The 21,695-nt window shown below is 48.4% G+C and overlaps 1 protein-coding gene and 1 long non-coding RNA gene across 2 annotated transcripts; one reads left to right on the top strand and one right to left on the bottom strand.

Annotated features, from left to right (window-relative positions):
- Positions 1-9,774: 9,774 nt before the first annotated feature.
- Positions 9,775-11,639, bottom strand: LOC125432143 (methanethiol oxidase-like). Its single transcript, XM_048495569.1, has 2 exons — positions 11,438-11,639; positions 9,775-10,317 (listed from the first exon to the last, which is right to left on the bottom strand). The coding sequence occupies exons 1-2, from the start codon at positions 11,527-11,529 to the stop codon at positions 10,155-10,157; spliced, it is 255 nt and encodes an 84-aa protein (XP_048351526.1). The 5' UTR covers positions 11,530-11,639; the 3' UTR covers positions 9,775-10,154.
- Positions 11,640-14,430: 2,791 nt separating this feature from the next.
- On the top strand, positions 14,431-17,753 carry LOC125432209. The gene is made up of 3 exons (XR_007244417.1): positions 14,431-14,511; positions 14,687-14,808; positions 17,660-17,753. It is a non-coding gene; the product is annotated as an uncharacterized LOC125432209 (long non-coding RNA).
- The last annotated feature ends 3,942 nt before the right edge of the window (positions 17,754-21,695 follow it).

Here is a 21,695-nt window from a genome sequence, read left to right on the forward strand (position 1 = left end):
ATAATAAATCACTCTCATTTGTAAGCCTTTGACAACAAACAGGCCTAAGGCAGCCAAACCCAAGAGTAATGCTGCCAATTAAGCAAAAGGAGCTAATAAGCTGTACATACTACCGGTATAGAAAGTGCCGAAATAAGTCTCATCTTAAAACTTTAAAAGACTTTAAAACTCAGAAAAAAATAAATAAAATGATACCAAACTGCTGTCAGAGAAGCTTAATGTGTGGTGGCTGCCGACTAGATCCCCTGCCAGTTGAGTAGACAATTCTAATCTCCACCCCCCAAAATATCTAGGAATTTCCCAGCCCCCTACCCCACCTGCTGGTTGGCAATGCTACCTTATGCCACAAGTCGATTTGCACTGCGTTGGGAAATTCCTGCAGATTTGGGAGTGAAACCTCAGGAAGGGAGGGTGCTTTGTGTGAAAGAACGAGGGGTGTAGGCTCACCTCTTTCTTGTAACGTAAACGAGAGAACGGGGTTCTTTAAATCCAGATACTCTGCTGGCTTTTTCAAAGTTTTTATTAAGAGAAAAAGAAAAGGAAAGGGAAAATGGAGATAACAGAAAAATGACTCCAGTTCCAAGATAAAGCTCTAGCATCAGTGGTGGGATCCAAAAATTTTAGTAACAGGTTCCCATGGTGGGGGGATTCAAACAGTGGCGTAGCGCCAATGGGGCTGGGCGGGACACGACGGGGGCGTGGCCGGGCATTCCGGGGGCGGGGCATTAATAATTTCTCTGGCTCATTCCGCACACGCAGAATAATGCACTTTCAAACTGCTTTCAGTGCCCTTTGAAGCTGTGCGGAAGAGCAAAATCCACTTGCAAACAGTTGTGAGACTGGTTTGAAAACGCATTATTTTGCGTGTGCAGAAGGGGCCTCTGTTACTGTAAAAAACTCTTACTGTAAAAAAAGTTCCTAATTTCCAGCTGGTAACTTTCTGTCCGTAATTTAAAATCATTATAGCAAGTCCTATCGTCTACTGCCAACAGAAACAACTACTTCTCCTCTAATTGACTGCCTGTCAAATACTTAATACTTTCAAATACTTAATTTTGTTTCTGGAAATCAAAAGAAGGATACTTTCCGTAAACAAGGAACTTTACCATATTTCTAAAACATGTTTTTAAAACAGCCCAACAGGGAGAATTATCCCATTTTCTACCTTCGCTAACCAGCCACATAGGAAACAACAGGACTTTATGATTTTTGGACCTAATGCAATTTCTAACAGAAAAGCGGACCCAATTAGTAACCCCCTCTCGGCACACACAAATAATTAGTAACCCACTCTCGAGAACTGGTGAGAACCTGCTGTATCCCACCTCTGTCTAGCATGTTCCTCTCCTTCAGACTACACATATTGCTAGAGCTTTGTCTTGTAACTGGAGTCATTTTTCTGTTATTTTTCACTTTTCCTTTAATAGAATCTTTGAAAAAACCAGCAGTTTCAGAGTATCTGGATTTGAACCTTGTTCTCTCGGGCCTCTTCCGCACATGCAGAATAATGCACTTTCAATCCACTTTCACAACTGTTTGCAAGTGGATGCTGCTATTCCGCACAGTAAAATCCAGCTGCAAAGTAGATTGAAAGTGGATTGAGAATGCATTATTCTGCATGGGGCAGAAGGGACCTCGTTTAAGTTACAAGAAAGAGGTCAACCCACACACTCCTCTTCCTTTCACACTCTGCAAGGTACAGGGCCAGATGGCTCACCTCCCCAAGCAGACATGCCCTTCAGGGGAACTGTTCTCTGTCGTCTGGAGATCTGTTAAAATTCTGGAGATCTCCAGGCCCCACCTGGAGGTTGGCAACCTTAGCTACAAGCTGCCATTATTGTCGCATTAACTGTGGGCCATGGATGTAGTGCATGCTTTTGAGAGGCACTGTTTGAATCCCACCACCTTGGGAACCTGTTACTAAAATTTTTGGATCCCACCACTGCTTCCGCCCATTCTTGGGCCGAGAGGTTGAAAACTGGGGCTGTGAGCCACAGAGCTTCATCACCAAATCTCCAGGAATTTTTCTAGCTGAAGCTGGCACTCCTATTCATTAGGGATTCAACCTCCTCCCCCTTTTATCCGCACTCACCCCCTGGAAACCATTCCTGGCCACCATTTTGTGATTTTTTTTCCCATTTGCTTTTGAGTTCTGTGTTGAATCGATGCTTCAGTGCTTCACAGACTCGTGCTGTATTCTATACTCCTCGATCTCGATGCTTCGAAGAGTGCCCCCCCCCCCCAATAAAAGAACAAATAGAGAAATGCTGCAAATAAACAGGCCAGGGGGAATGGAGGAAGCTCAGAAAATGACACCAAGGAGGAAGTTCAAGAAGCACAGGAAAGGTAGCACAGCAACTGAAGACGTTTTCAAAGCATTTCAGCCGGAGAATAGTTTTAGAAGGGGATTAATTTAAAACGATTTGAGGCTGGAAATAAAACATTTGGGGCCAAAAACAACGCGGAACTCTATGGAGGAAAAGTTTTGTTCCCTGCCTCAAACCGTTTCCAATGAATTGTGCGGAATCTCATTTTGGCTCCCTTTGATCAGAAGTGTACCGTCCATTGGGCAGATTTGGCAGCTGCCCAAGGCATCAGAACTTCGAGTCACGTGGGGGGGCATGTGAGTGATGGAGTCTGGTAGCCTTGTCTCCTCCAAACTACATGAGGTCTGCAGCCTCCTGCTGCTTTGAGTCTCCACCCCTTTCTGGGTCAACTGTAAGGTTGCTTCGGTTTATGGTTACTATTGGCCTGGTCTATGTTGATTCCTTACCCCCATTCTGAGCATGGGGGTTACACATGCAGGCGGGGATCCACAGCCAGGTCCAAGCTCTGAGATTCCCTAGCCAGGGTCTAGCCTCTTCACAATGAGCCAGAAGGGACCCGGCCAGCCCCGCCACCCCTCTGTCTCCAGAGCCCCAGGAGCAACGTAGGAGGAGACTGCATGCCAGCTTACAACAGAGGAGATGCAGTAGCAGGTTAGCAGCCGTGGGACAAGTCAGGGGCATAGGGGGAGAAAATGGCACCTGGGGCAAAATGGCATCCGGCCGCTGCCACCCCCATGGCCCCGCCTTTCTGCCCGCTGAAAACGGGCCAGGCTGGTGGGGTGGGGCGGGGGGGGCCAGAGCAGGCGAGGTGGGGTTGGGTGGGGCGAGAGAAGGGGGGCGATTTTCTGCCCCCACCAGCGTGCGCCCAGTGCACAGCACACACACACACCATCCCCTTATATCTACGCCTCTGGGGCGAGCTGACTTAGATGCTACATCCTTACAGGAGCCAGACTAAAGTAACCCAGCTGCCAGAGAACCAGGGGGCATCCATTGAAAATGCTGGGTGGAAGAATTAGGACTAATAAAAGGAAACACTTCTTCACGCAACGTGTGATTGGTGTTCGGAATATGCTGCCACAGGGGGAGGTGGTGATGGCCACTAACCTGGATAGCTTTAAAAAGGGCTTGGACAGATTTATGGAGGAGAAGTCGATCTCTGGCTACCAATCTTGATCCTCCTTGATCTGAGGTTGCAAATGCCTTAGCAGACCAGGTGCTTGGGAGCAACAGCCACAGAAGGCCATTGCTTTCACCTTCTGCATGTGAGCTCCCAGAGGCACCTGGTGGGCCACTGCGAGTAGCAGAGTGCTGGACCAGATGGACTCTGGTCTGATCCAGCAGGCTAGTTCTTAAGAGGTTTTTGCACTAGGGGATCGGAGACTGGCTATGAAGGAGAGGCCTTGTGTTTCAGTTTGCAGGTCATTGTCTCTGGCCTTGTGTACTCATTGAACTGCACCCGCTGAGTCACTGTGCCCGGACTGTCTGTTGGTTCTCGAGGGCCGGTCTGCACCAGTGGTGGAATAGCCAGTTAAATGGCTACCCGACGACTGCAGTCGGCACGCAGGGACATGTGGAAGGAGATGGTTCTGCAAATAACTCAGCCAATTCCCAGAAAGCTACCCAGCAAGGCCCGGTGGAGATCCCTGGTTGGTCCCTCTGGCCCTTTGAGGGCACCTCAGGACACAACGAGGCCACCGGTACAGCCAACACTGGTTGATGCCCACACAGGCTTACTGGAACTTGCCTGGCATCATTCGCACCTGTGGCAACACCCTCCACCGTAGCGTGACGAAGCAGTTCAGGGACAGTGAAATATTCACAAACCTCATTGTTGCATCTGTGCCTCATAATATTTTAATGACGTGTCTTTCTAGGCAATTATGTACCCGCTTTACCGCGTAGTCAACCAAACCTGTGGGTGGTGGAATCTACAGATTCCGTGCAAGGAATTCCTGCTGCCATTGGGCACGACGCGGCATTTGTTAGTTTGCCTTTGATTTCAGCATTTAGAGACGCTCAAATCCCTCTACGTGGATTTGTTAGCAATTGATCGCGCCGCCTTGTGGAACACGACAGGGTGATGAATGGCTCCTAGGAAGAATTATTGATCCCATGCGGACTCATTCAGGGGAAAAAAAAACCACTGGTCTTGGGGTGACTTTTTACCGCCTATTTCTTCTATTTGTTCATCAGGTTCATACTTCCTCAACAGCTAAACACTGTTTTCGTTCGTAAGTGGCCATTCAATCTGAAGATGAGTTGATACAAGAGAGGGTCCCACTGGGATTTGGAGAGGGGAACTCATTTTCCTCCTAGCCCATTATTTTTTTTCTTTCTCTTCCCTGGAACCCCCTCACATTTCCTGCTTTCCTCTCTCCTTCCACCTGTAACCTCAGCTTGTGGGTTCTGTGGGGCAGAACTTGGAATGAGTTTGCAACAACAAATTTTAAAAACAAAATGGTTTACTTTCTTCCTGCAAGTGGGTTGGCTCCTGAAGACTCCAAGGGCTTGATGAACAGGATTCAACATGATGAAGGTTTCCAGGAGAACTCTCACCCATTACAACCACAAAAAAACCCTGAAACAATAAACTCCAACATTTACAACATAGCAAAAATAAACAACTACCTTCCCACTAGTTCCCAACAACATTGCAGTTACCTTAACAAGGTGTTAAGGGCTTATACAACCAAGGTCCGAGTCTGGTAGCCTTGTCTCCTCCAAACTACATGAGCTCTGCAGCCTTCTGCTGCTTTGAGTCTCCACCCCTTACTGGGTCAACCCATTCTGAGCATGGGGGTTACACACCCACCAGACAATCTGTCTGTCTGTCTCCCCGCACCTCGCCACCATTTTCAGCTTTCTCTTCTTGCCTCCTCATGGCAGCCTCTACCTAGAAAATTCTGAGCTAGCTGTGTCCTGGGGAACTCACAAGGACTTGTCGCAAGGCCACCTTATTTCCCGCTGTATTCCTTTCTCCACAATATTTCCACCTTCCCTCCTCCTGGCAGTCTCTATATCCTCCCCTTCCCCTGCTCCCTCCTTTCCATCCACCAACAACCTACTTTTTATCTTTTCCGCCCTGTGTCCACAGCTATATTTGTTTGTTTGTTTAATGTCTAACTTTGTTCACAATGGGAACCCAAAGCAACTTACGTTGTTCCCCTCTCCTCTGTTTTATCCTAATGCCACCCCTGGAAAGTAGGCTAGGCTGAGATCACGCAGTGAGTTTCCACAGTAGAGCAGGGATTCAAACCTCTGACTCCTGGGTCCTAGTCTGGCACTCTAACCATTACACAATACAGGGTTTTGTGGGATGGCTGCTGTTGAGCAACACCAATCAGCTGGGCCTAATTGAGTCACGCAAGTCATGTGGTACCAAGTCACCCAGCGGTGATGTCAGGCTTTTAGCAATGAGTTCTTCCTCAAAGGCCAAAACAACCCTCAAAAGGGCCCTTCCCCCTGATTGTTTATAGGCAGAAATTCAGGCTTGAAAGCTGGCGATATTGATGAGGTTGCCTAGCAGCCCCCACAGTGGCCACTTCATTTCTTAAAGCTACAGATGCTGTTTCTATAATTTGTGGGGTTGAGAACCTCCACACACACCCCTGTATTTTTTCTTTTAGACTTCAGATTTTTCTGCAAACCTCCTCTCGCCCCCCCCCCCCCCCGCCCAGAGGTGGGATCCAGCAGGTTCTCACAGGTTCCCGAGAGTAGGTTACTAATTATTTGTGTGTGCCGAGAGGGGGTTACTAATTGGTGATTTTGCCACGTGATTTTTGCCTTAGTTACGCCCCTCCTCTCAGCAGTAGCGCGCAGAACTTGAACCAGTCTAGCAGGAGGTGCACCGGCATGCGTGGCAGCCTGCGCCTGCGTGCATTCGTTTCCCGCCCAAGGACTGGCGCAGCGGCTGCGTCCTTGCCACAGCCCCACCCAGGAATGCCACGCCCCTGGAATGCCCGGTCACGCCCCCATCGTGCCCCGCCCAGCCCCATTGGCGCTACGCCACTGTTTGAATCCCACCACCATGGGAACCTGTTACTAAAATTTTTGGATCCCCCCCCTGCCCCCCCCCCCCCCCCCCAATTTGTAAAAAGATCTATCATGTCTGTTCAAGGCTTCATGTCTTTGGATGTAAGTATCTCACTGAGAATTAGACCCATTAAATACAGTGATGCTACTTTCCTTGATCAAAATTGCAACACAAAAGCTCACGAGAGAATAAAAACAAAGAGAAGACTGACGGGCAGCAGAGAATCTTTTATTAGGAAACAGGTTAGCATCAAAAGCCTGGATCGATTTTTCAGGTCCCAAGTAAACCCATATTGTCATACGCTAGGACGAATGCCAAGGATCCATTCCCCAAATAGCGGTGCTTTCCCCCGTACCCCAGAGGAAGCCTCTATTCACAGAGGAAGAACAGCCATTAGCCAAATGGAGGCACGCGATCTTTGCAAATCGAAGACAAACAATTTGATACACTCAGAAGCAATTTCCATTAAGCTTCCCTGCCCCTCAACCGTACAAATCCATTTTTGGCAGGTCCCGTGCTGGAGAGCTGCGGCAAAGTTTGGCTGCATCTCGCATCAAAGCAACCCCGATGGTTTAAAACGCAAAGAAATAAAAATCTGAGACCGTAAAATGCCAAGGGCCATCCCTGCCGAAAGGTTTAAGATGAGTTTGAAACCTCTCACGCCTTCCCTGGGGAGACTACAAAACAACAACTGCTAATATTTGGTTAGGAGTCAAACCGGTTTGCATTTAGAAGAGTAGAAGCAGCCTGTAGCCGATGTCTCAGGTCAAATGCATGCCTCTAAAACTTGATTTTCCAGTCACAACATGCGCATGAGGCAGACCAACTGTGACCCCTTGTGGCGGAATGGGGCAATTGCCGCTGTTAAGTTATCCGGCCCTTAACATGCAAGAGGAAACAAATTGTCGGTTCTCAAAATGACATGCTCACAAGGTTGCTGGTTCTAGCCCCAGTCTCCATGGTAAGCGAGATGTACCACCGTCAGCCAACACCAGAGCAGGGAAACCTAGACTTTTTGGAAAAACCAGCACTCTGATCCAGAGTTTCACCAAAGCTCTGCACGGGCAAGATCGTCGTGTTCATTCCGACAGAGGGATCATATTCTTACATGCACAAATAAAGAGTACAAGGAGCTACTTTGTTTGTCAACAGAGGTGCTTACATGAGTCATGGTTTTCCCAGAACATACTGTCGGGCTAGGGGGTGTGCTTTTGTACGTCATGGGTTGGGCATTCTCCCTGTGCATACGAACAATTGCTGTAAATTATCTGTGACATGTGGCAACCAGGCTGACGCCTACGTGCGCACTGCTGAATGGAGGTTTAACAGCCGGCACAATCACTACAACTGATCAGCTGGTAAATCCAAATGACAAAAAAACCACTTTTTTCCGGAGTTTTTTTTGCCTTGGAAAAGCTAATACATTTTGGCTTTTTCAGCTTCCCTAGCTGCCTGCAGTGTCAGGAGATTCTGGACGGGGACACACACACACACACACGCACACGCACGCACGCACGCACGCACGCACACACACACACACACAACACACACACCGTGTTTCCAACTTAGCAAGCGAGGAGGGAAGAAGAAGAAGAAGAGTTTGGATTTATATCCCCCTTTCTCTCCTGCAGGAGACTCAAAGGGGCTTACAATCTCCTTGCCCTTCCTCTCCCCACAACAAACACCCTGTGAGGTAGGTGGGGCTGAGAGAGCTCCGAGAAGCTGTGACTAGCCCAAGGTCACCCAGCTGGCGTGTGTGGGAGTGCACAGGCTCATCTGAATTCCCCAGATAAGCCTCCACAACTCAGGCGGCAGAGCAGGGAATCAAACCCGGTTCCTCCAGATTAGATACACGAGCTCTTAACCTCCTACGCCACTGCTGCTCCCAGCAGGGCTGCCTGCGAAGATCACGATCTCTGTAAGCCACTTTCCTTTCCCTCTTACGAAGCTGCAGAAGTGTAGCTGGCCCCGGGCGCACTCCATGTTTTCCGCCCCCTGGGCCCCCTGTGCAACGTGCACACACACACCCTTCCCCTTGTAGCTCCACCACTGCGAAGCTGATTCCAACTTCACAAGCAGGGAGCCGGTCCCGCAGAGCTGAACACAGGAGTCAGCTCAGCCAATTCCTGCATTCAACCTTTTGGGGTTTGTATTCTTCAGTTGTGGCTTTAAAAATCTGAAAAATGGTGGGAAAACCCAAAAAAAGCCAATACCAGGTGCCAGTTTCTTTTTTGCTTTCCCGAAAATGTTCAGATCTTTTAAAGATGAACCTAAATATTGCTGGGGGAAAAGAAGAAGAGTTTGGGTTTATATCCCCCCTTTCCCTCCTGTAGGAGGGGCTGACAATCTCTTCCCCCCCACAACAAACACCCTGTAAGGTAGGTGGGGCTGAGAGAGCTCTGAAAAGCTGTGGCTAGCCTAAGGTCACCCAGCTGGCGTGTGTGGGAGTGCACAGGCTAATTCCCCAGATAAACCTCTACAGCTCAAGCGGCAGAGCCGGGAATCAAACCCAGTTCCTGCAGATTAGAGTACACCTGCTCTTAACCACTACACCACTGCTGCTCCTGTGAGCTCTTCAGAAGTGATGTCATTGCACTTGGAATGCTGGTGAGTTTGGTTTAATTTTTAACACCCTTGTGAAGTTGGAATCAGCTTGGCAGTGGTGGAGCTAAAAGGGAACGGTGTGTGTGTGTGTGTGTGCACATTGCACCGGGGGGCGCAGGGGGGCGGAAAAGGTCCCAGGTGTAAGGATCACATCCCTGCATTGCACAGCAGCTGTGTCAACACTGACGGATCCCAGAGCTACAATATCCCTGATTGTAAAAGGTGCAACATTTCTCCTCCAGGCCCAGCCCCTTCATCTACCACGCTCGGTGCCAGTTAGGAGCACAAATTGATTGGATTTATAGCTTTGCAAAATTTCAGCCAATCAGGAGCTATCCACACCCACCTCGAAAGGGAAAGCAAGTGAGAAATCCTCCACCCCTTAAGGCAGAATCTTTCCATGAGGACAAACAGGAGTCTTTCTGAATTTGTGGGCACCGTTTGAATTCTAACCCAGGATGGCAGGCACAATAAACTAAATGTCTGCTGCAAAAGGCACAGCCAACCGCAGAATGCCAGGGAGTGAGGCTGTGCGGAATTCTCATCGGAACTCTTCAGCACTGAAGGAAGACATTTTATTTAACAAGACATCTTTAAATCTGCAAAGCCAAACCAAAGACCTACTGGGCACAAGACATACTTGGCCTTGCCTGCTTTCTGAAAACTCTCAGCAGGCACCAGGAAATATGTTGGCAGGATCCATGGTGCCCACGGATACCACGTTAAAGCATTTCAGACGGCACTGCTTAGAAGTGATTCCTCAGACAATCATCACACGCAATGCCAGGATCAGAAAGAAAGGGTTTGTGCAAGATTGCATAGAGGAGGCGGTTTGTGGTCAGTAGGGAGAAATCAGAGTTATCAGAGAAGGTTTCTATAAGCCCCCAAGGTTTCTATAAGCAGGAAATTATTTTGCTTGAAGCAGGAGCTTTTTAATATAGAACCCCCACTTGTAGCCATAGCCATTTTATTTTCCAAAACGTAGAGTTGATTCTCTGTGTTAGGTGAGCAGGGCTATACTCCAAAGCCAGGAGAAATCGGGAATGGGTTCAGTGTGACCTTGATTAACACCACAATTGCATTTTCTGGTAACTCCTGGAATTAGGAAAGGAGACAGTGAGAAAGAGAGAGTCCAACAACAAACCCTCGCTGACGCACACCCCAGACTACCCCACCGAGGCCTTCCTTTAGAGCCAGATATCAGAGGTCGAGTCTCCGCCCGGGTAGCGGATCTCATGGGCGAGGGCTGGCCCGTGCGGCTCCTTCCCAAAATCCACAAGGAAATTCTGGTTCGCTTTCAAGCCGCCTTTCTTAGTGTCCACATCGATCTGTAACATGACGCAACCTTCCCTGGATAGAGAGAAGGAAACAAGACAGATTCACCGTCAAATTTTGCCTAAATGCCAGAGCGTCCCAGGTGACACGCTGATGTCACTTCCGGGAGCACGGAAGTGATGTCAGAGTACTGGAATGCTGTCAGTTTTCCTGGCACTTTTACTCAGCAGCCAGCTAAGTGGCACTAAAAAATACCCTCTAGCGATGGGCAAGGCACTGCCACCATTGGGAGCAATCTTTGGATTTATCTTGGTGTCCATGTCCTGCTTTGGGCTGAATTTATTTATTTATTTATTTATTTATTATTGGTTTTATATACCGCCCTCCCCCTGAGGGCTCAGGGCGGTTCACAACAGGTTAAAACAAACATTAAAACATAATTTAATATCAATTATATAAAACAGAACCCATTTTAAAATGTGGATGGCGTCTGACTACTCCCCTCCCTCCCTTGTGCCCACGGGAGGCCAGATGACACAGTAGATGTATTTTTTTTTTAACCAGGCTGGCCAAACGCCTGGCGGAACAGGTCCGTCTTGCAGGCCCTGCGGAAACTCTGTAAGTCCCGCAGGGCCCTGATCTCCCTAGGGAGCCTGTTCCACCAGGTAGGGGCCAGGGCTGAAAAGGCCCTGCCCCTCATCGAGGCCAGCCTGATCATTTTGGGGCCAGGGATCACGAGTAGGTCCTCCTCCGAGGAGCGGAGGGGCCTACCGGGGCAATATGGGGAGAGGCGGTCCCTCAGGTATGCAGGTCCGAGACCGCGAACGGCTTTGAAGGTCAAAACCAACACTTTAAACATAATCCGGAACTCAATCGGCAGCCAGTGCAGATGGTATAGGATCGGTGTAATGTGATCCCTGCTCGAACTGCCAGTAAGCAGCCTGGCTGCTGCATTCTGAATGAGTTTTAATTTCCGGATCATGGCCAAAGGCAAGCCCGCGTAGAGCGAGTTGCAGTAGTCTAACCTGGAGGTGACCAAGCCAGGAGTGACTTTTTAAAGCTGGCGTCCGACAGCAGTTTCAAAAAATATCACAGGTGCAAACCCCTCTTTCTTTCCCTTTCCAAAGCATCTACCTAACAGTGTCAAGTTTTTTAAATCTCAGGAAAAAATCCAGCAAGAGAAAAGGCATCTTACTTGACCATGTTGGGATAGAACTGCTTGTCCCAGCCGCTGAAGAGCGAGGTGGTCACGTACAGCCTCTTCCCATCCAAGCTCAGCTGGATCATTTGTGGACCCCCTTGAATCCTCTTTCCCTGAAGATCAAAAGAAGCAGATGTGAGCTCCCGCTCTCACCTTGGAGGCGGATCCAGGGATCCTGTGCACATCTGCGAATCTACATAACGTAGGGTTATACTTTGGTACACTTGGAATGGCATAATATTGGCTGGTTTCTTTTTTAAAACAAAATTCCCCCCCCCCCTGTCAGCATGGCCAATTGGCCATGCTGGCAGGGGCTGATGGGATTTGTAGTCTATGAACATCTGGAGAGCCGCAGGTTGCAGACCCCTGTTTTGGACGAAACAGCTGCTTGGGAGGGTGGGTTAGAGGGTTTTCCCTTCCCTAAACCTTTCCCTTCCCAGACTCCACCCCCAAATCTCCAGGAATTTCCCACCCTGCACTTGGCAACCCAGTCAGTGGACACGTGCCTGCGGAGACAGATCCCAGCCACTGCTGGTTTTTCTCTTGCCTCTTTGGCGCCATCTGCTGGTCTTCTGCTCTGGGTACCAGTCGACTGAACTAGCCTGCCAGCGGCTTCCCGAACCACAAGGAGGTTTCTATCCAAAGCAGGTTGTTACATTTTCCAACTTCCCACACTTTTTTTTTGCTTCACATCCAGCCAGAGGAAGATCTCTGTGAAACGTTGTGACTTTCAGTTGGCCCCAAGGAGGGGTTCTGTTCTCCTGCCCTGGAGTCTGACCTCTCCCCTATCCTCCCACTCCCCTTCACTGTCAGAATTTGCACTGTGAGCTCTTTAGGGCAGGGACCCATCTCCTTTATGTATTTAGGATGGCACTAAGTGTCCTGCCGCAACGAGCTTAAGTCTACAGTTTGACACCTGGAAGGCAGCTGAGGGAGCAAACGGAGACAGAACAAATATTCAGTTCAGTCTAACGAGGACTAGGAACTTGAAGTTTTCACGGAAAGGCAAAATGCAGCTTTGAAGACTGAGAATGGTGGTGTTAGGGTTAGGGTTAGGGTGTTAAAAATTAAACCTAACTCACCAGCATTCCAAGTGCAATGACCTCACTTCTGAAGAGCTCACAGGAGCAGCAGTGGCGTAGTGGCTAAGAGCAGGTGTACTCTAATCTGCAGGAACTGGGTTTGATTCCCGGCTCTGCCGCTTGAGCTGTGGAGGCTTATCTGGGGAATTCAGATTAGCCTGTGCACTCCCACACACACCAGCTGGGTGATCTTGGGCTAGTCACAGTTCTCGGAGCTCTCTCAGCCCCACCTACCTCACAGGGTGTTTGTTGTGGGGGGGAAGGGAAAGGAGATTCTCAGCCCCTGTCAGGGGGGATATAAATCCAACTCCTCCTCTTCCTCTTCCTCTTCCTCCTCCTGCTCCTTCTCCTGCTCCTTCTCCTTCTCCTTCTCCTTCTCCTTCTTCTTCTTCTGGGTACAGGTATTGCGGAGTGATTGGCATTCCAGGAAATGCTATCAGAAAACCACAGAATTTCCAGAAGTTCCCAGAGTTACCCCTGGTCATTTCTGGGTTGGGCCTGGAAATGATGTCATTGCATTTGTCCTTGCCCTGAACCCACCTGCCATTTGTGGGCTTGGCCTGGCGACGCTACCCATAGGCCAGAATGGATGGAAACGGGGAACCATTTGAGATAGCCCTTGATGATTGACAGCTGCAGAGTGAAGGATTTTCCCAAAACCCCAGGCCTGGGAGTTGCTCCCCTGAAGTAGATTTTTATTTATTCATCTACAAGATTTATACCTCACCTTTCTGCCCTCAGCAGGGCAGCGAACAGATTAAAAACGGACATAATAAAAACGCATCTTTTAAAAAACCATTAAATGCCTCATTGACACAACTAAAGCTAAAGCTAAAACACTGATATCAAAACATTAAAGTGTCAATTAAAGCTTTAGGCAGGAAAGGGGGATCACAGAGGGAAGGCCAAACAAAACAAGGAATAGAACAGGACCGGCCGGTCTCCCCGAGGAGAGACTTCCAGAATTTTGGTGCTACAACTGAGGAGGCCCTGTGCTAGGGTGCCAACCGCATAATCTCAGAAGATGGGGGCATCCGAAGATGGCCTCAGGAGATGACAGTACCAGGCGGATAGATTTGTAAGGGAGTAAGCGGTCCTTCAGATTGGACACCATACAGAGAGCCAGCATTGTGGCGTTGTGGTTCCCAAGCAAGGTTGTTCCAAGAAGCTCGCAGCTGCTAGAATAACAGAGATAATGAAGCAAAACCAAGCAGTCCAATTAAACAGAGTTCCCTCAGATGCCACAACTCCCAGTCCCACCTGGAGTATCACAACCAGACCAAACCTTAGGCCTTGACACCTGCCCAGCACTTGAGATCTTCCTGGGCACCACCATCTTTTGAGGTCTACCAGGGACTTCTCTGTGGCGGCACCACGTGTGGTAGATTCTCCTCAGATCTGTTCACTCAGCACCAGCTGTGATTATCTTACAGTGTCAGGTTAAAAAAAAAATTTGATGAGATTTTCCTGGGCATTTAGTAAGTTTAATTTAGGTGAGGGTTGCCATTTGCCAACTTCTTAGTGGGGCCTGGAGAACTTCCAGAATTAGAACTGATCACTAGACAACAGAGATCTGTTCCTTTGGGAAAACGGCTGCTATGGGGGGTGGACTCTATGGTATCAAGGACTCTATGGTCCTTCCCTTCCCTTCACAAGCCCTGCCCTCTCCAAGGTCCACCCCCTCAAATCTCCAGGAATTTTGTAGCCTGGATATGGGAACCCTGGGTCCTCTGCTGATTTTAGTTCATTGTTTTGTTTGTGTAGGTTGCTTCAATTCCAACCCTGCAGTTGTGTTTACGTTGGTCTTGGGTTCGAGTCCTCTGTTGTTTCAGAACTTACTGCATGTACGGAGGGTAAACATAGTTCAAGGCTGTGTTCAACCTCCTCTGATGTGGTTTTTCCTACAGAATGGGACGTGGGCGGCAGAGAAGGTGATCCAGGTGCCCAAGAAGAAGGTGAAAGGATGGCTTCTCGAAGACATGCCAGGTACCGAGTTCGAGGACCTTCACACTTGTTGACTGGCAGGAAGTTCTGCAGCAGATCAGCTGATCTTCTCATGAAAAATAAGGCCTTGAAATGCTCATCAAATGGGTCATTTGCAGCAGGTTTGGTCTATGCTCCTGTGACTTGTTGCGTAACCCTCTGCAATATTCTCCGCCAGGTCTCATCACAGACATCCTGATCTCTCTGGACGACAAGTATTTATATTTCAGCAACTGGATCCATGGAGACATTCGGCAGTATGATATCAGCAACCCCCAGAAGCCCAAACTTGTGGGCCAGGTATAAGCTGACTGCAGGAATTTCTAGGTCGGAGTAGGAATGTTCTATCTTACTTATTTTTTTAGGTTTTATAGTATTGCCACCAGACCTATCAACTTCTGATTTTCATTGTCAAGGAGTTCATTAGAGCAGCCCGGAATAGGGGTCCCCGACTTCTTGAACCCATGGGCACCTTCGGAATTCTGAACACAAAGTAGTGGGTGCAGTCACAAAATGATGGGAAAAAATTTCTGGAACCAAACAGAGGGGGGGGAAATTAAAAGAGAAAACATAAGTATTAAAGAATGCAGTATTAAAAGAGAAAACATAACGTTTGGCGGCAAGATACACTGTAAACAATTTGTGCAGAAAAGGCCATCCTCTTGGATGGTTTGGTTAGCTGCCATCAGGGGAAGGGCTTTCTCCGTTGTGTCCCCTGCCCTGATGACACCTGTGCCCTATAACACAAACAAAACCTACGACACCAAACTACAGGCAATCACACAACACACTCCTCAGCGTGCTATGTGATTGCCTGTAGGCTGGTGTAGTTTGTTTCGTTTGTGCTATAGATTCTGGTCCACTACACCTTTTCACTTTGTTTATCAGGTTTGACACCTGTGACTGCCAGACTTACTTACTTTCTACAGGATGAATTGCCAGGATGAATGGTTAAGGTTGGCCTTTGTGCCCCTTCCGCACAGGCAGAATAATGCACTTTCAGTCCACTTTCAATGCACTTTGCAGCTGGATTTTACTGTGCGGAAGAGCCAAATCCACTTGCAAACAGTTGTGAAAGTGGATTGAAAGTGCATTATTCTGCATGTGCGGAAGGGGCCTTGGAGTGTAAGGCACATGGGCCCTTTCAGCACAAGGCACTGAAAACATTTACAAAACATTTTCAATCCTCCCCATTTGTCCACACCTAACCGCTTTGAAATACTTCCTGGCTGCCATTTTATGGTTCGCCCATTTTATTTTTTTCTTCTTTGTGGATTTGTAGCTTCAAGGCTTCAAAGCATCCTGCTACGATTTCCATACGTTGTGTCTTTATGGCTTCAAAAATATTACCCCCAAGTGGTGGGATTCAAAAATTTTAGTAACAGGTTCCCATGGTGGTGGGATTCAAACTGTGGCGTAGTGCCAGTGGGGCTGGGCGGGGCACGATGGGGGCGTGGCTGGGCATTCCGGGGCGGGGCACTCCTGGGTGGGGTTGTGGCAAGAACGCAGCCGCTGCACCGGTCCTTGGGCGGGAAACGAATGCACGCAGGCGCAGGCTGCCACGCACGCTGGTGCACCTCCTGCTAGTCTGCTTCAAGTTCTGCTCGCTACTGCTAAGAGGAGGGCGTAACTAAGGCAAAAATCACGTGGCAAAATCACCCATTAGTAACCCCCTCTCGGCACACACAAATAATTAGTAACCTACTCTCGGGAACCTGTGAGAACCTGCTGGATCCCACCTCTGTTACCCTCCCTTCCAAAATTAAAATAATTGAATTAAAAAGGGAAGCCAACGGAACAAGCTCAGAAAATGGCACCGGGAAGGAAATCCGGGGGCCACAGGGAGGCTTGTAAAACATTTTTAAGAGCTCTGCCCAGCAAATGAAAATGTTTGCCAAATGTTTTCACAACAAGAATCACTAAAATCCAGAATGCATATAAAACATTTTGAGACTGGAAATAGAACATTTTGGGGTAAAACCCAAGAGAAACTCCTTGGAAGAGACATTTTATGTCCTGCCTCAAAACATTTTATTTTGGTTATGCGGAATGGACCCTGTTTGGGTTGTTTAGTTAGTGGTATGGTGCTAACCAAATATTTTGATCGTTTTATTGTTAGTATTTTATCATTGTTATCTGGTTTTATTTTGTTTTTAACTCATTTATGTTGTTCAAATGTTGTAAGACCTTATGGGTGAGCAGCAACCAAAAATCAATCAATCAATCAATCAATCAATCAATCAATCAATCAATCAAACAAACAAACAAACAAACAAACAAACAAACAAACAAACAAACAAACAAACAAACAAACAAACAAACAAACAAACAAACAAACAAACAAACAAACAAACAAACAGAGATCATGTACCCTAACTGGAAGTAAACCCTAAATTGAGAGCCAGCGTGGTATAGTGGTTAACAGCAGGTGGATTCTAATCTGGAGAACCAGGTTTGATTCCCTCCTCCTCCACCTGAGCGGCGGAGGCTTATCTGGTGAACCAGATGTGTTTCCGTACTCCTACATTCCTGCTGGGTGACCTTAAGCTAGTCACAGTTCTCTGAACTCTCTCAGCCCCACCTGCCTCACAAGGTGTCTGTTGTGGAGAGAGGAAAGGAAAAGAACTTGTAAGCCACCTTGAGTGGGGTACAGGAGAGAAAGGTGGGGTATAAATCCAAATTCTTCTAAGTGGCATGTAACTATTCAGAGGTGGGTTTTTTGCAGTTTGCATGCTTTTTCCATGTTGCAAAGAGACTTAATGTCAGGCTGTGTGCTCCACCGGGTGAGAGATGGCACTTTGGCATGTTTTGTGCCTGCACTGGTACATCCTTGTGCCATTTTTTGCCTGGGAATTAAGATTGTGGGGGGAGGCCCACTTGACCAACCCCGTGATTATGGAACAGCCTCCCCAGAGAAGTGTGCCTGGCTGGCCTCTTCACTTTCGGTCTTTAGGAGACAGCCGAAGACCGCTTCCTTTAGGACCGCCTTCGATTCTGTTAATAGAAGTTCCAACTTGTGATTTTGATCTTCCGTTTTTAGGCATTTTATTTAATTCCTCTTATCCATAAGGAAGAGAGGCGGCTTGCCAGTGGTTTTGAATGAAGTCAATAAATAAAACTCCTCCCTGACTCTGACTTTCTCATGTTGCAGGTTTTTTTGGGGGGCAGCATCGTAAAAGGGGGGCCGGTCACCGTGACTCAGGATGAGGAGTTGGAATGCCAGCCGGAGCCCTTTGTGATCAAGGTGATTCACAGAAGCCATGGTTTATCCCAGGAGCTCTTTAGGTTTCAACCATTGCAAATGCCTTAGCAGACCAGGTGCTTGAGAGCAGCAGCAACAGAAGGCCCTTGCTTTCACATTGGAACATAAGAACATAAGAACTAGCCTGCTGGATCAGACCAGAGTCCATCTAGTCCAGTACTCTGCTACTCGCAGTGGCCCACCAGGTGCCTTTGGGAGCTCACATGCAGGAAGTGAAAGCAATGGCTTTCATAAGAACTAGCCTGCTGGATCAGACCAGAGTCCATCTAGTCCAGCACTCTGCTACTCGCAGTGGCCCACCAGGTGCCTTTGGGAGCTCACGTGCAGGATGTGAAAGCAATGGCCTTCTGCTGCTGCTGCTGCTCCTGAGCACTTGGTCTGCTCAGGCATTTGCAATCTGAGATCAAGGAGGATCAAGACTGGGAGCCATAGATCGACTTCTCCTCCATCAATCTGTCCAAGCCCTTTTAAAAGCTATCCAGGTTAGTGGCCATCACCATCTCCTGTGGCAGCATATTCCAAACACCACGTTGCGTGAAGAAGTGTTTCCTTTTATTATTCCTTTATTTATTCACATCCTGCCTGTGAGCTCTCAAAGGCACCCTGTGGGCCACTGCAAGTGCTGGACAAGATGGACTCTGGTCTGATCCAGCAGGCTCTTTCTTATGTTCTTGACGTAAAGTCCGAACAAGCCTGTTCTGCAGAATGATTTGCATTTTCAATATTTTTGTGCAGGTTGAGTTGTTAGTTCCTCTGACTCGTGAATAAGGGAAAACGTTGGATCCTGCAGATACATTTGATTAATGGCAAACCTCCCCCTGACTGTGGAGGGAGACGTTCTGCCACTAGAGCAGTGATGGCGAACCTTTTCGAGACCAAGTGCCCAAATTGCAACCCAAGCCCCACTTATTTATCGCAAAGTGCCAACCCAGCAATTTAACCTGAATGCTGAGGTTTTAGTTTAGAAAAAAACTGGTTGGCTCCCTCTTCCTCCGCCCCACCCGCTCGAGCAGTGGCCAGCCTGCTCTAGCTCCAGTATGTCCTGTGCGCACCACTCTGTGCCTCTCTAGCATCTCTGCCTCCTCTGCGCCCCCCGCCCCCCCCCCAGGCAGCAGCCACCTGGAGCACAGGCACCAGGCCCACCAGCTGAGTCCTCCCTGCTCACTGTGGTGCACGCACGTTGTGCTCAGTGGCCCAGGTCAGTCTAGATGTGTGTGTGGGGGGGTGATTTTCCACCCCCCCATATGATGAACTCTGTGTGTGCGTGCCCACAGAGAGGGCTCCAAGTGCCACCTCTGGCACCCGTGCCATAGGTTCGCCATCACTGTACTAGAGTCTCTCTGAATCTCTTGTGTCTGGTAGTGTTGTAATCTCAGGGTTGGGAAATTTCTGCAGATTGGGGGCGGAGCCTGGAGGGGGTGGGGTTTGGGGAGGGGCCTCAGCAGGACACAAGGCCACGGAGTCCATCTTCCAAAGCATTCGCCAGAGAGTTTGGCTGATAATACACTGCTGCTCTACCGCTCAGTGAGGGAATGTTTCCTTCTCGTCAGAGATTCTTGTACAGATGCGCTTTTGCTTACAGTTCCACTGATCCTAGAGGCCCCCACAGTTAGTGAGAGTGGGGAAACCCAATGCTTCTCATTTTGGGGTTTTGCTCCTTCTGGGTCACTTCCCCCATCCAAGCCAAGAGGTGGAAAAGGTAACCATGCAACTTTGACTTAGATCTGGTTAAATGTGCAATATCTTGTAGGTTATTATAACACATGATATGTATGCAAGGAGAATATATAGTCTTGTCAAGATTTGTAACTTTCCCCCCCTAATATATTGCTCTTTTTTGTTAATATTTAGCAGTGGCGTAGGAGGTTAAGAACTCGTGTATCTAATCTGGAGGAACCGGGTTTGATTCCCAGTTCTGCCGCCTGAGCTGTGGAGGCTTCTCTGGGGAATTCAGATTAGCCAGCACACTCCCACACACGCCAGCTGGGTGACCTTGGGCTAGTCACAGCTTCTTGGAGCTCTCTCAGCGCCATCTACCTCACAGGGTTTTTGTTGTGAGGGGGGAAGGGCAAGGAGATTGTAAGCCCCTTTGAGTCTCCTGCAGGAGAGAAAGGGGGGATATAAATCCAAACTCCTCCTCCTCCTCCTCCTCCTCCTCCTCTTCCTCCTCTTCTTCTTCTTCTTCTTCTTCTTCTTCTTCTTCTTCTTCTTCTTCTTCTTCTTCTTCTTCTTCTTCTTCTTCTTCTTCTTCTAATATTTAGCTGTGTATATATTATCTTTGTATATTTTATAATTTTGTTTTAAAAAAGAAACCAGCCAATATTATGCCATTCCAATCCCCCCCACATCCACGTTTCACCCAACTTGAAGTTTCAAAGAGTTTCAACGCAGCTGACAAACTCCTTCCCTAATCCCTTCCTCTCCCCCCAAGAGACGCCTTGTGAGGCAGGTGGGGCTGAGAGAGTGGAGAGAATTGTGTCCAGCCCAAGGTCACCGAGCCAGCAAACAAATCTGGTTCATCAGATAAGAGTCCACCCCTCGTGTGAAGGAGTGGGGAATCGAACCTGGTTTTCCAGATTAGAGTCCGCTGCTCTCAACCACTACACCACGCTGGCTCACCGGAAACATGCCGGCCAGGCGGAGGATGGAGCAACCTCTGCTCTTCACAGACCACAGCCAGCAACTCAAAACATAAATTATCCACATAACCGCCCCAGAGTGTTTCCTCGTTTCAAATGTATTAACCACTGGCACAGTGGGCCACTCCAGAATACCACAAGCCCTCAACAAGTTGATTTAATATGCTCTAGGAACAATGCATGAAAACAACCCCAACTGGTATTGCACAAGGGCCAGTCTCCTTCATATCCTTGCATGTCCACACTGAATTGTGGGCCTGCAATGATATCTGACTTGATGTAGGACAGAAGAAGAAGAAGAAGAAGAAGAAGAAGAAGAAGAAGAAGAAGAAGAAGAAGAAGAAGAAGAAGAAGAAGAAGAAGATGATGAAGATGAAGATGAAGATGAAGATGAAGATGAAGATGAAGATGAAGATGAAGATGAAGATGAAGATGAAGAAGATGAAGAGCAGGAGCAGGAGCAGGAGCAGGAGGAGTATGAATGTATATCCCTGCCTTTCTCTCCTCTAAGGAGACTCACGGCTTACAAGCTCCTTTCCCTTCCTCTCCACACAACAGATGCCTTGTAAGGTTGGTGGGGCTGAGAGAGTTCTGAGAGAACTGTGACTGGTCCAAGGTCACCCAGCAGGCTTCATGTGGAGGAGCAGGGAAACAAACCCACACTGTTTTTAACCACTTCCCCATTCTGGCTCAGTGCTGGGAAGGAGCCGGAAAAGATTCTGGTGTTTCAAGATGTGTTGCTGGCACCCAAGATCATGCCATCGTATTTCCCATTACTATGTATGGGTGTGAAAGTTGAACGATGAAGAAAGACCCAACCTGACATGGACTGACTCAGTCAAGGAAGCCAGACCTGAGCCAGTCTGCTAATAACAGGATGTTTTGGAGGTCATTCATTCACAGGGTTGCCATCAATCAGAAGTGATTGAGGGCATCACACCCAAATGCTTGTCAGCCGCCACATTGACTCTGCCTTTATGGCAGCACCCAATGGAAGGCAGGAACATGTTTCTGGGCTTGATTTGGACTTGATGGCCCTTGTGGTCTCTTCCAACTCTATGATTCTTCACAGGGTGCCAACCTACAGTTGGGGCCTGGAGATTTCCCAGAATGACAGCTCCGGACTACACAGGTCAACTCCTCTGGAGAAAATGGCTGCCTTGGAGGGGGTCTCTAGGACATCCTATTTCCCAGATCTCTCCCCTCCCCGATCTGTACATCCCCCAGGCTTCATCACCAAACCTCCAGGAAGTTTTCTAGCTGAAGCTGGCGCTCCTATTCATCAG

The sequence above is a fragment of the Sphaerodactylus townsendi genome, linkage group LG01 (genome assembly GCF_021028975.2).
Source record: "Sphaerodactylus townsendi isolate TG3544 linkage group LG01, MPM_Stown_v2.3, whole genome shotgun sequence".
In the NCBI taxonomy this organism is placed as follows: Eukaryota; Metazoa; Chordata; class Lepidosauria; order Squamata; family Sphaerodactylidae; genus Sphaerodactylus; species Sphaerodactylus townsendi.